General features: G+C 33.3%; 1 protein-coding gene across 1 annotated transcript in view; it reads left to right on the top strand.

Annotated features, from left to right (window-relative positions):
• Nucleotides 1–13,012, top strand: part of LOC129226671 (SPARC-related modular calcium-binding protein 1-like) — a 45,226-nt gene extending 32,214 nt beyond the window's left edge. The window contains exons 7-9 of the mRNA XM_054861301.1: nt 1,223–1,383; nt 8,991–9,076; nt 12,906–13,012. Of these exons, the coding sequence (XP_054717276.1) occupies nt 1,223–1,383; nt 8,991–9,076; nt 12,906–12,997 (339 nt within the window). The 3' untranslated portion in view covers nt 12,998–13,012. The remainder of the gene's footprint in view (nt 1–1,222; nt 1,384–8,990; nt 9,077–12,905) is intronic.
• Nucleotides 13,013–14,050: the final 1,038 nt, after the last annotated feature.

Below are 14,050 nucleotides of genomic sequence, written 5' to 3'. Positions count from 1 at the left end.
ATCAGTTTTGGCACGGCAAAGAAACATTTCCTCACATAATGAAATACCCCGCTTTATCGAATATTGCACAGGGTCTGTATTTTAAGTAAAGAGAATAAATCCACAAATCAAAGTATCAACACACTTCTACAGGCAAATTTTCCGCTCTTCGTTCGCTCCCTGAGAGCAGGGACAGATACAAGGGTGGGGCGATGGGGGCAATCGTCCCTCCCTTGAGGGACTCTCCACCGGTAATTTTTTGGAAATGAAGTCCAAAAAAACGCAAATTAGCTGGGTTTTCATTGATGTTGGGAGAATGAAGGTTTGGGTTCTGCACCCTATCTCGGAACTGTTTCGGAATTAAAGTCCAAAATCTTTGTGATCAATATTTTAAAATCAGTATACATAGTAAAAAGTAAGTAATAAAAATCAATCGCTCCTCCCTTGAAAATATTTCTGGATCCGTCCTTGGCCTAATCAGGAAATGAAACATCCTTCAGAGTCCACATGCAAGTTCAAAATGCAGCAAAGCATTGAGCCAAGTTAAGCAATAAAAAATTTGCGCAAAAAATTAAAAGACATGTCAGCCGAGTGTGAGCAAAGATTGCCGCTGATGGGAAGTTTCATCATGACAATATACCGTGTCACATCTGCTTCGTGGTTGGAGTTCTTGACGAAAAATGGCATCACAACAATAATTCAGCTTCCCTACAGTCCCTGACATTGCCCCTACAGACTTTTTCCTCTTTCTCAGAGCCGTACTCAAAGAACGCAACCACAGAGCCCTAGATGCTGTTAAAGTGGCTTACACACGTGCTCTGAAGGATGTTTCAATGTGCAGAGTTTCAGGGAGCGTACAAAATGTTTATTTGAAAGCATATTTTGAAAACTGGCAAAGTTGTAGCAATATCTGTAGCACATTTTGATTTGTGGATTTATTTTGACCGGCAGTACATTCAACAACACTGATGTACAGTGAATTCCCGTTACAATGAACTTCAAGGAACCGCAAATTTTGTTAGCTGTAACGGGAATTTCGTTACAATCAAGTTCAAGTAATGTAACGGAGATTAAATCAGGACTGAAAATTTATTTCGTTGAAACTGATATTTCGTTTTACTGGTATTCGTTGTAACGGGATTGCACTGTACAAACAAATTAGACTAAAAGAGAAAAACAATAGTCCCTGAAAAATTAACGTTTGGAAATGTTTTAATTCAAGATGACTCTACTCTTTATAAAGAAAAACAACAATATGCTGCAAAGCAAGTGCCAAAAAGAAAGAGCATTTATTTCACAGCAAAAAGAAAATTATGAAGCCAAAGGCATCACAACTATTGGTGTAGATCTTCCAGAGTGCGATTTAGATGGAAGTTATGCTCCACTCCAATGCAAGAAAGGCAGGTAAATATGAACAAATAGTAAAATGTTGTGATTGGGCGACTAACTTTTTATTTTTTTAAATTATTTCAGTCAACTGATCTCCTTTTTGTCAAAAAGAATCACATCACATGATAAAAAGCATTCTTAGTCATTACAATTCTATTTGAAACCCCCAAAATTTTTCTAAGAGCAGTAATAAATGAAAATTCTACTTACCTATATTGAGTCACCGGAGAGATAGACTAGATGTAAAACAAAAAAAAAAAAAAAAGCACCATTTGGCGACATCTATTAAGTGCTTGGCTTGATCAAGAACAAATTGGTGCTAAGTGAAAGGCGAAAATGCAAATACTAGTATTGTTTTTTTTTTCTTTTGTTCCAGAAAAAAATCCCCAAAAATGACATAATGGCAAACTTTCTGTCAAGCTGTTTTGTTAATTTCTGGTCTATCTCTTCCGTGAACGCAGTATAAGAGCTTTTTCTGTAGTAGACCAAGAGTTGGCAACACAAAAAAAAAGTTATCAAAAGGTTCATTAAAAAATGTTACACGTAAAGAGAGTACATGTCGAAGCAAGTATTTTATCGCCCGGTCTTCCAGGGCGGGTAAGAGATGGGGGCGTTTGGGGCGGATATGGGGTGGCGTTTTTCTTAAGATATCCTGAAGATTTCTTTACAAAATTTGTAAATTTTTTGAAGGTTAAACCTAAACTCTTTATATTACACAAAGAATTTCTTAAGCATCCATCAGATTTCAATCTTAATATTTTTTCAAGAAACCAGCACATGGAGCTTATTCTGCTTAAAACTAGAAATTTTGGCAAGTAAAAAAAAGTGTGATGATGGTACGATAACATTAGTTACATACATGTATTTTAATTACAATAATGTGATTGAATTAATGTATTTACACATACGTGGGCATGGTTTTAGCTGTTACGTGACATGACCAAAGGTGTTCTCAAATGGATTCATGGCACAAACTGTTATTGAAATTTACAGATAGAGGAGCTTTAGAGTGTGTTAAGATACATATGTATACGTAAAAATATGTTCATTTCCTAAACTATGTTTGATTCATCATACTCAGTAAATAACGTTCACAGACCCCGAAGTGGTTTTTTGGGGGGAAAAAGTAGGAAATAAGGAATCAAAAATTGAAAACGTAGGAAAAGTAGGAAAAAAATCACTTTAAAAAAGTAGGAAAAAAATAGGAAGAGATAGGACTACACTCACGTCAAGAGGAAACAAATTCAGCGTAAATTTTATTTCTAACTAGTGCAACCAGAATTAACTTTCTGTGTGTTTCATAATATGTGCATGAACTATCGCATTTGGGGTTGGCAATATAGTGCTAAAAATAAAATTTCCAGGTGAGGCTTGCCTCCCTCCCCCCCACACGCTGCGCCGCTGCATTACACTATAAAAAGGTTTATGACCAAAAAATTAACAAATAAAGTACGTTAAAAAGTGAAGATAAAAACTGAACCTAAAAAATAATTTTCCCCGAAAAATTATTTTACACTAGCAAAAATACCCGGCGTTGCCTGGGTCAGTAATAATTATTAGAAAAAATCGTTTACTTGCTTTTGTTTTCTGTTTTAAGTGAAAGAATTTAAAACACATATTTTTGACGTGATTAAAAATCGAGTTTCTTCCTTACCCATAAAACTAAAATAGCAATAAGTATAAAGAACAAAGTAGTATTGATTTAGAAACGAAAGCACTATATTTAAGCATATACACAAATTTAAAAAACCTTAAATTAATCTTCTCATGTTTAAAAAGATTAATCTGTTGTTACTTTTTTTTTTAACATGGAGTCTAAAACCTTCTCTGTATGGCTAATGAAGTACGAAGTGATTAAAAAAAAAGTAGCTGCGCTCGTAATCCCCTTATACTTGCTTTAGTTATTTCGGGAAATTTCAATCATTGTGGCTCTTGGTGCGATTTTACCGAATTTGCGAAAGTCGTTTCGGGATACCTTCGATGATGCTCCCCCATTCTTTCCTTACTTTGTAAAACGATATATTAATTTTCGTTACAGAGATACCGTCGCCAGATGCTGAGATATTTTTGGTCACCATAAAATGGCGCTAAACAGTTTCATCCGAAATGTTACCGAAATAAGTAATAAAATTTGGTGATTGTTTAAAATTGTGCAAAAAGGAAAATTAATGGAAGTTTTTGTGCTGTTTATGGATTTGCCTAATTTAGTTGCTGGATTATTTAATACAGTAAAAAAAAGTCTTTTGAAAATTTTTTGATTGGCGATATTTTGTTTACATGGTGAAAGCTGAGAAACATTATGACGTAGTCTTCGGCTTCAAAAACAGCAACGTTGAAAAAAACTGCCAAATGCATCAGCTACGGAAATCTTTCTGCAAATATTTTGGCGATCTGCTGGTTGTTTGGATAATGAGTAAGTGTTCAATCAGCATAAATAATAATAAAAACCATTAATTACATTAAAGTTCCGTTTAAATGGAAAATCATCAGCCAAATCATGTATTATTTGCCAATCTTGTGCAAAAATCTTACTTCAAGATTTGACTTGAGAAAAGCCTTGAACAATCACGAAAAGCAAAGAAAGTCAGCAATACAACAATTGTCGCTATCGACAGGGAGTTGAGATGATACACTAAATACTGTATTGAGTTGAGGAAAGCCTTCGAACATGGATCTAAAAAGCTCATAACTCGTTTTTTTATTCTACTTAGAAATTTCGAACAGGTGCCATCTTCAGCAGAAAAATCAGAGCTTTCGATGGACATATAATGTAAATATGTGCAAGTATTTTTTCATCCCAATATTAGAGAATTTATACAAAAATTGTGTTTTATTGCCCCCCTAAGGGGGTTTTTGCCCCCCATAACGGGACGAAAACTACCCTTTGTGTTATTCTGATGCATAAGCTATATTATTGTAAAGTTTCATCAAAATCCGTTCAGTAGTTTTTGCGTGAAAGAGTAACAAACATCCATACATCCATCCATACATCCATACATCCATCCATACAGACAAACTTTCGCATATATAATATTAGTAAGATGTAAAATAAACTAACAGTATTATTGATTTAAACTGTCTCAAAAATAAACCAACAGTACTTTTGAAGTATTAAAAGAATTTAATGAAAGACAGAGTTGCAAAAACAAAACGAAATAAGCAGAAAATCATCAGTATGAAAAAAAAAACTGGTGGAAAACAAAGATATTAATTACAAAAATATGAAAATAAAATCCAAACAAAGAAACACCTTTCAACAACACAGTAATAAAATTTTTAAGTGTGACAGAATAAAATGATAAAGAGTGCGATAGGAAAAAAAAACAATAATAATAATAATTTTAATAAAACTCATATTTTTGTGCAATAAAACCATTTTTGTTGAAGATTTGTTTTGTCAAAAACGAAAACATTCCTTCGAGAGCATCCATTTATCATTTCAAAATACTAACACTTTCAGCTCCTGTTGTCATAAACTATGATACGAAAAGCAAAGCAAATATTAAATTAGTTTTAGTTAAAAATAATCAGCAGCTGACATGAATTCTCGCATAAACAGGAGCAGATGTTTGAATTTGAAAAAAAAATAGAAAAAAATTTGAATTTTGACCTCTAGAATTCAAATTATGTTTTTCGCCATCACGAGTGTGTGTGTGTGTATGTAGGCATGTGTGTGTGGGGGGGGGTATGTGTGTTTGTGTGTAGGGGTATGTGTGTGTGTAGGCATGTGTTTTTGTGTCTGTGTGCAAGTATGAGTGTGTGGGTAGTTGTGTGTATGAGTGTTTGTGTGTGGTAGGAAATGTGTATGTGTGTGTAGGCATATGTGTTTGTGTCTGTGTGCAGGCATGAGTGTGTGGGTAGTTGTGTGTGTATATGTAGGTGTCTGTATGTATGTGTAGGTGTCTGTATGTACGCGCGTGTGTGTATGTATGTGTTTGAGTGTGTGTGTGGGTAGTTGTGTGCAGGTGTGTGTGTGTATGTGTTTGTGTGTGTAGGCGTATGTGTATGTATGCGTGTAAGTGTAGGATATTGACGCAACCTGGAGACGGTTTTCGCTATAGGAGCAGCATCGTGAGGAACCGGTCGACAGTGATGCTGCAGAGGGTGCTGGCGGGAAAATAAAATGATAGCACATCAAAACAGTCAAGTGAGAACAATAAGCAATCGTGATTGCTCAAAAAGAAAAAAAAAAAAGGAAAAAGAACTGAAAATGCAGAATCAAAATAAAGTTGTTGTTAAATATGAAACATAAAATTTATATTAAACTAAATAAATAACGAAATACGCAAACTAAAGGGTTTGTATTATGTTATGTATTTTTAGCATTCAACATTAATATTTGTTTCAAGCACATCATTTATGGGGGTCAGTGGGGTCTATTTCTCCCGTCCCTGACTTTGGAAAATTAATGCTTAACTAGACAAGTTTGTGGGGTGTTTGTTGTTTTCAGATAAAATTTGCATTCAGTATACATCCTTCGATGACGGGCCTTTTTTAATTTTAATCAAGCAATAAAAACAAATATTGTTTTCTTGGTTTAATGATTTTTTTACCTCCTTGTTCCAAAATTTTTGCCACGGAAAAAAAAAAGGAAAAACTCATGCATGGTAAACCTAACATTTTTATCAAAGACAAAGATCAGTTACTAATGTTTCTCTGTGCATAAAAAGGAAGGCATATAGTTTCTCTCAATCTTTACCATACAACAAAAATATTCATTCGGAAATTGTTCACGAAATTGAGAGTGAGGGGGAGCACCTGGCATCAAATGCCTGCATATATTTTCCCCCCCCCCCCTTGGTCAGGCGCCTTTAGTACAATAACTTGCAGTAGATACACCGCATCGGTACAATTTCCGCACCCCGGAAAGAGTAAGAGTCTGTCAAAAAAAATTTCAATGTTCAGAAATGCCGAATTGCCATAAACGCAGCACATAAAAATGATGAGCAACTCCAACGATATTGATGATACATCAGAGTAGAAAATACTAAATACCCATTAAAAAAATACAATACATTTATGCTTGTGGTTCTATCTCCCAACTTTTAAAATTTGAAGAAATAAAAATGGAATCTTGCATTTAAATTAATTTCCGATTTTTCTCCAAAAATCGGGAACGTTTTGCCCATCTAGGTTTTTTTTTTCTGCAAATACTCTTTGCAAGGAAAGAAAATAATTTCTTTTAAATTTTAAAATCATGTTTACGATTTTGAATGAACAATAATCATATTTCTGTATGGAAAAAGTTAGTTTCCGCGATAATTTTTGAAGTGGTCCGTTTTTGCGAATTTCTGTCGCTTTTATTTTGTATTAACATCAATAAAATATGTAACAGTGTACAGGTTTTTCATTTTTTTCTTTCTTACATTCCTTTCAAGGTTTTACATTGCCTTTCTGTTTAAACACAGCTCCATTTCACTTGTAATCAACTGTACAAAAAATTGGGGAACAGGAAATATTTTCGGCTTTTCCGGCACTTTTTGAGCAGTCGGCCGTTTACTTTAATTAAAGCTTCTAATTGACGGGTAAATGATATATAATTGCATCAGAATGTGCCAGCATCTATTTCTTTATTGTATCGTTAAAACAGTAGAACTGAAGTCAGGGCGATATAAAGAAAAGTCGATCATAAACGCCGCAACGGCAAAAAAGTCACTTACGAATATTTCACTTTTAACGCCGCGGCGTTCCTTCCAGAAATTATTGTAGTCAATCAAAGAAAAGTTCAGGAGTCGCTTGTTTCTTTTGCTTTTGAAAATTGAAACATGCAGAAAATTATCGGTGCGGCATTGTAAAACTAAGAATCAATGCACAATTAGAAGTGCTATAATAAAGAAAGAAAAAAGTAGGGGAAAAAAGGAAAAAAGTAGGAAAATAAGGAGAGAGCTCTAAAAAGTAGGAAAAATAGGAACTCTTCCGGGTCTGCGTTCATTACACCAATAACAATAATTTAATCACTCAATCATGTTGAGTCACCTAATCACGTCATTCAATTAATCAAACGCGTTCATTATATTAATGACTAGCAGTACCCGCACAGCGATGCCTGTGCTAAAAATTTAAAGAAAATTCGTTGAATTAAAGAAAAACAAATTAGATCAAAATTACATTTGCAGTGGCTTTCAAATGTAAAAAACTCCATAATTCATCGCCAAATTCGCCAAGCGACTTTCTAATTAAAAAGAAAATCAATTAACATACACACAATGAGTTTAAAATAAAGTAATAACAGTAAAATATTCATAAGCAACAAAGGCAACTTCCTCCAAAATGTTTTTAAAAAAAGTAATTAAAAAATCGTCTGGAAAATGGACCTAGTGCTCTAGTTGAAAATTGTCCGGAAAGTGGGCCTAGTGTTATAGCAATTTCTCGAAAGAGAAGCCTTGAAAATTGGCTCAATTAGAATTGCCTATATCTCCTGTTCTAATTAATGGAGAAAAATGGAACAAACATCATCTTGTTTGGGAAGGAAAACCCTTTCCAACGATATATAATGTTTCGGGGGTGGGGGGAATTTTTACCCCCTAATTAGCTGAAATTTTGTTTAATTAGTTAATTAGAAAAAAAAACTAATTTGAAATTTAGAATTTCGGCTTCGAGGTGTATGGGCCCGGGGTACGTTCGAATTTTTGTGCCAAGTTTCAGGGCTGTAGGTGCTATGGGATCTTCTAGCCATCGGGTACAAACAAAGAAAGAAACACTGTCACCTTTATATATATAGATGTTCAATTGATCACGTTTATTTAGTAAAGCCACTCTCTCAATTGATTGTGTTCATTCAAACATTCTTTGAATAAAAAAAACCACGTACATTTTATTACTTTCAATCAATCGATAACTTCAGTCAACCTGTTACGTTGACCAAATCAATAAACCACGTTATCATTAAATAAATCAATAACATTTACCACATTCATTCAATTAACCAATCGCGTTCAATTTATTAATTTAAACAATCAATCAAGATCAGTCGACCATTTACGTTCATCAAACCAATAAATCACGTTTGTTAAATCAACTAATCACTTTAATCACATCCAATTAATCAATGACGTTCATTGAATCAATCTTTTTTGTTCAGTTAGTCGGAAATAGTCAATCATATTCATTCTATCTGTCATGTTCATTTAATAAACCGATTCAATCAACCAAGTTCATTGCGTCAAAGAATCATGTTCATTTAATTACTTTCAATCAATCAATCACATTCATTCAAACAGTCAGGTACAATCACATATGCTCATTTTATCAAGTTTCTGATTAATGAAACGTGGTCTGTTGAGTCAACAGAAATAAATAAATGTGATTGGCTAATATGATGAACAACATTGATTGACTGAATGTGGTTGATTACTGAACGCGTTTAGCAATTCATCAATTGAACGTGACTAGCGGATTGATTACATGACCGAAATTGACTGAATGAAAGTTACTGATTGACTAAATGAATGTTAGCGGTTTATTAATTGAACGTGGTTGACTAATGAAACAACTAATAGAAAGTAATTCAAGGATTTTCATTTACGGGAGGGGGGGGGGTGGAATTTTGCTTCTTAGATAATGACTGAAGTAAATGATACGTAATTCCTGCTATTAAGAAATACTATTTTAATTAATTTTAGTTGCTACTGTGTAAATCAAAATGGTGTGATTTATAATGAAGATTTGGAAACATTAACTGACGTCGAGAGTATGAGGAAATCATGTAGTAAGTAATATTTATAGTTTCTCTTTAGATTTCCCAAAATCAAATTTCCTTACTCCTAGAAACATTCGTTCTCTGGTGCAACCCTTTCTACGGAAGACCATCTAGACCTATTTGGTCACATGAGACATAATGAACTTAAAATTAAAGATCTCAGTGCAAAATCAGGGGGCAGCTTCATATTTTGGAAACCTCATTGCAAAAAAGGATTTTTAGTCAAGTACATAGAATGTATTTTACGACAAAAGTGACAATGAATCAAAAACCCATCTTACCTTTACTTAAGCATCACACATTGAAGCAGTTTTTAATTTTAGTATGCTTTTTAATGCAACATTTTGAAAGAAGGAATACTCTATTTCTTCAACGCTACTAATAAGGTATAATTTATTTTATTACTACCTCTTTGTATATATTTTTCTTTCTCTGAGAGAGAGAGAAAGAAATAAAAAAAACATCTAAACACAGACAACTAAACATTCAGATTGTAAGGTTAACCTTTACTGTGCGGAAAGAGAGATCCTTTTTCAATTCGAAAAAAGAGATCCTTTTCAATTCGTAGAACAAAATAAAAAAAAATTTCGGGACAAACAAATACAGTAGACCCTCATTTTACGTGGGTTTACGCCGATTTGATGATACACAGTTTAAGATTTGACACATTCATTTTACTTTACGCGAATGTGGCATTGCAAATGGTTAAAAATTTTCCCTCTTTGAAAATTCCTGAGATTATAGGTAACACGTAACAAACTGTATTTTGGCGTTCTAATAAGCGAACTTGGGTCACTGGGGACATTCTTTGTAGTTGGTTCCAGAGCTCTTTCCAGAAGTAAAGTTATTAAACTCACACAATTCAAAGCTGACTGAAAGAAGAGCTTTTAGAAGACAAAGGAGAACGAAGCTAACGAGGATACCAACATCGATGAGGCACAACCAAAAGCTTTCACATTGAAGATTTCAAATTGCTCCTTGACAATGATTCAAATGATTTTTCTGATTTGTTAGTCAAAGAAGATTCGGTCAAGGAAATGACGTGAGTAATTATGGATGCGTTAATGCCGCACAAAAAACTACAGAATAAAATAATGACTGTCCAATGAATATCATAACCAGCTCCTTTCTAGTAACACTAAGTTAATTCATGTTTTCTTTATATACGTTTTGAGTATGTATCGGAGACAGTACACAATAAACTCATTATCTATATTTATCTATCACTAGAATGAAGCATTTTTTTCAACTATGGAACCTAAACCCCATTTTAACACTATTATTAAGTCTTAATTTATGTGGTTTTGATTTATGTAGCGTTTTTGTGGAACGTAACCCCTGATGAAAAGGAGGGTCTGCTCTAGTTCACAAAATAGCGAGTGTTTGTTAATTAGAGGTTTATAACTGAGCATCAACTGCACATCGATTTTGATTATTCATTTAGAAAGAGCTGAATAATAACTGCTGTTTACAGTACAAAAGTACAACAATAGCCAAATATTGATATTATGAAAGAAAATAAAACAGCGATCCATTCAAAAGAAATTTCAATACAAAAGAGGCGAGCTGATGGAGGAAAAGACATCCAACAAAAGCTTTTTATTTATAAGCTCACTTCTTTTGCATTGAGAATGGGATTCATTGTAACACAGAAACATGTGTAGTTTCCTAAAAATTTGTATATACTAAGAAACCCAGATTTTACATTTCTCAAGGGACTGGGTTGAAAAAAAAAATGAAATACGAGATAGCATAAAATACAGGAAATACATAGAAAGTAAAAATCAAATAGAAAAAAGCTAAAGGTAATAAAGATGACTCTTTCAAAAGGTATAATATTTATAGTTAAAAAAAAAGAACACTTCATAACGCATACCATTTTAGTTCGAAAATAGCCCGTAATAGTGGATGGTATTTTTAACCCCCGACACACAAAGGAAGGGGGTTATAAGTTTGACGTGTCTGTATCTGTGTATCTGTGCATCTGTGTGTCTGTGGCACTCTAGCGCCTAAACGGATGGACTGATTTTGAACATTTTTTTTATCAAAAGTAGAGTTGATCGAGAGTGTTCTTAGCTAGGTTGTGTCTTTGAATGACATTAATTAATGAAGATAATTAATTAAAAAACCTCTGAAAGGTTTTTCGTGATTTTTGCAGTGAAAACATATTTTAAAAAGTTAAAATTTAATACCAAAGCAAAGAGAATTTTTTTCCGTGTCTGATAGAATGTGTTTGGAACTTCCATGTTACATAGAATTCAAATTATAACATCTTTTTAAAGCAGATTTTAATAATGGCTAAGCCTTTATTCATGGGATAGATCATCGAATTCATGGTTGGCCGACAAAGAAATTAAATGGAACAATTTAAAATTTTTATCTGTTGCCAGTTTCTATTTGTTAGCAAGTAAAATACTTGAAATTGATTTTTAATAGTATAAGGCTTTTAAAGGGATTTTCAATTTTCCCTTTTGATTCTAGAGTTGCGACTCAGTCGAGGGTTTTTAAAATTTTTAATTTTAGTTACTTGTAGTCATTGAGTTCAAAGTAAATGCTGCACCTTTTAGGGTGGAAATATGTGGCAAGTTTTTTTCCTCATCTTTATGAGAAAGAAAAATCTTTCACTATTTGCACTATACTATTTGTAAGCTCTTCAATGCAATATTGAAAGACATGGGCCAGGGACGGATACAAGGGAGGGTTAATCCCCCCTCCCTTAAAGGACTCTCCACCAGTAATTTTTCGAAAATGAAGTTCAAAAAACGCAAATTTAGACGAGTTTCATTGTTACTGGGAAAAGGGAGGTTATGGTTTATGACCCTATCTCAGAACTGTTTTGGAATTATAGTCCAAAACCTTTGTGATCAATATTTTTAAATCGGTATACATAGTAAAAAGTAAGTAATAAAAATCAATCGGCGCCCCTCCCTCGAAAAATGTCTGGATCCGGCCTTGAGACAGGTTGTGCTTCCGGTTCTTTTTCATTAGAGGACGAAAAGTTCCAAAAGGCTACAAATGGAGCAGTAGCATTAATTTTCATAGATTAACTTTCAACAACATGGATTATCTTTAAAAAGCACAAATGAAAGACATTGCTTAGAACATTTTTTTTTACTTTACAAGGAAAACGTAAAATGCAGGAAATTCATAATAACAAACGTACAATCCAGAAAACTGGGATCTGATTTTAAAAACTAGAAATGAGGGGAAAAAGCAGGTTCAAGAGACGTAAAATCAGGGTTTCACTGTATTAACATTGTTTTGTCTTTTTTTTTACTTTTCAGCACAAATGTATTCATTTATGACTGGAATTTTTTGAGCAATTAAATGAAGCATATTTTATGACTGGAAACGCTATTTTCTTTTGAATATTAACAAAGTTGTAGGATAAAAACGAATTGGGATCACCCCCTCATTTTTTACAACTGGTCAAAAACTAATAGCAGAAAAATATTGGGTCATTCCAATGATTTTCAATGGTGCCGCCAAAGGCTCATTTTATATTTAATAATTGGCTCATTCATTTACATTCATTCCTTCTTTCGTTTAGCCTTTTAAAATCAATAAAAAAATATTTCTTTAGACAACTATTTTAGTTTCACTTTGGGGTGAAGTGAAAAGTTTCCACTTTTTAAAGTACATATGTACTTACAAAAAATAAAATAAAATAAAAATATTTAATTGAACGTTTTATTATAAAATGTATAGTTCTTTCATCATATATTGTAATTTTCAAAACAAATTTCCATCGTTTTGAAAAGGCAAATTGTCTTAAGTATTTTACTTTGCTCCACATTCCCCAACTAAAATTACAAGTAACAATCATTTTTCATTTCAGGTTGTTTACGAGAAAAAGAACTAATACTTGCAGAAAAGATGAATGTAGATATACAAACCTATAAATGTTCTTTTCATGGATATAAAAGTTAGTTATTGTATAAAGTTTAGGACTTGTCTTTTTTTCATTTACAGATAACAAAAACATTAACACTAGTGGGAGTAAAAATAAGACTTTCAACCAAACATTTACAAGCTTCATGCAATTCCTCATTTACAGCAAAAATTTTTCTCCAATACATGTAATACAGTAGTCTCCACTTAATGTGATTGCGGTTCATGCTATCAAAATCATTCGGTTCCGACTTCCTCTATTCATTTGTTGGTTAAAATTATGAGTTGAATATGATCAATACATCGATTAGTTATCAGTTTCCAAATTCAGGTTCAGGTATCTGCTAAAACGATCAGAACTGCATTGTCTACTCTAGATTTCACATAAAAGTTAAGCAAGAAACAAAAATATAGTAGAAAATCTCAGATATGCTTCTCAAGAGATGGTGTCATGAATGGAAATGAATCAAAATACCCCCGTACTTCCATATCAACATGATCAGAAGCATGAGACTGCTACAGGAAAATTAAGGAATGAAGGAACTGATTTAAGTTAGATGAAGAATGAATTGATGTTGAGCCACCTCCTGCAAGTGCTGAAATGAGGAAAGAATCGGAAGTGTTGAAACCTGGAGCATACAACACCACTCCAATGACTTAAAAGAAAAGAAATGATCTGGTATCCAGCCCATGGCATTCTTTTGAATTTTGATGTCATGTTATTCACAATTATGAATTGCGATAGGATTCTACTCGTTGGATTTCTTGTTTCTACAAATGAAATGGTGAGGAAATTTGCGCTCATCATACCTGTACCTCAGAGTCACAGTCCAAAAATTGCAATTTTCTGTTCATTAATGCATTGTATATAGAAACTTATTCCGCATAGAGCCATGTGAATGTAATTCTTTCTACTAAGACCTTTCCAATTTTTTACCAGGGTTAAAAGAAAGGTGTGTCCCATCCATTGGATGCGCCACAAAAAAGTTTTTCCCCACTCCTGTAAAATTAAGATAATGTGACTTACGTTGTTCTGGTTCTGAGGTACAAATATTATAATTTGTGATTTTCTAGATTAGGTTATATCAAGCA

The sequence above is a fragment of the Uloborus diversus genome, chromosome 7 (genome assembly GCF_026930045.1).
Source record: "Uloborus diversus isolate 005 chromosome 7, Udiv.v.3.1, whole genome shotgun sequence".
NCBI classification, from domain to species: Eukaryota; Metazoa; Arthropoda; class Arachnida; order Araneae; family Uloboridae; genus Uloborus; species Uloborus diversus.
The sequence above is the reverse complement of the archived record's forward strand: the minus strand, read 5'-3'. Positions and strand labels throughout refer to the sequence as shown.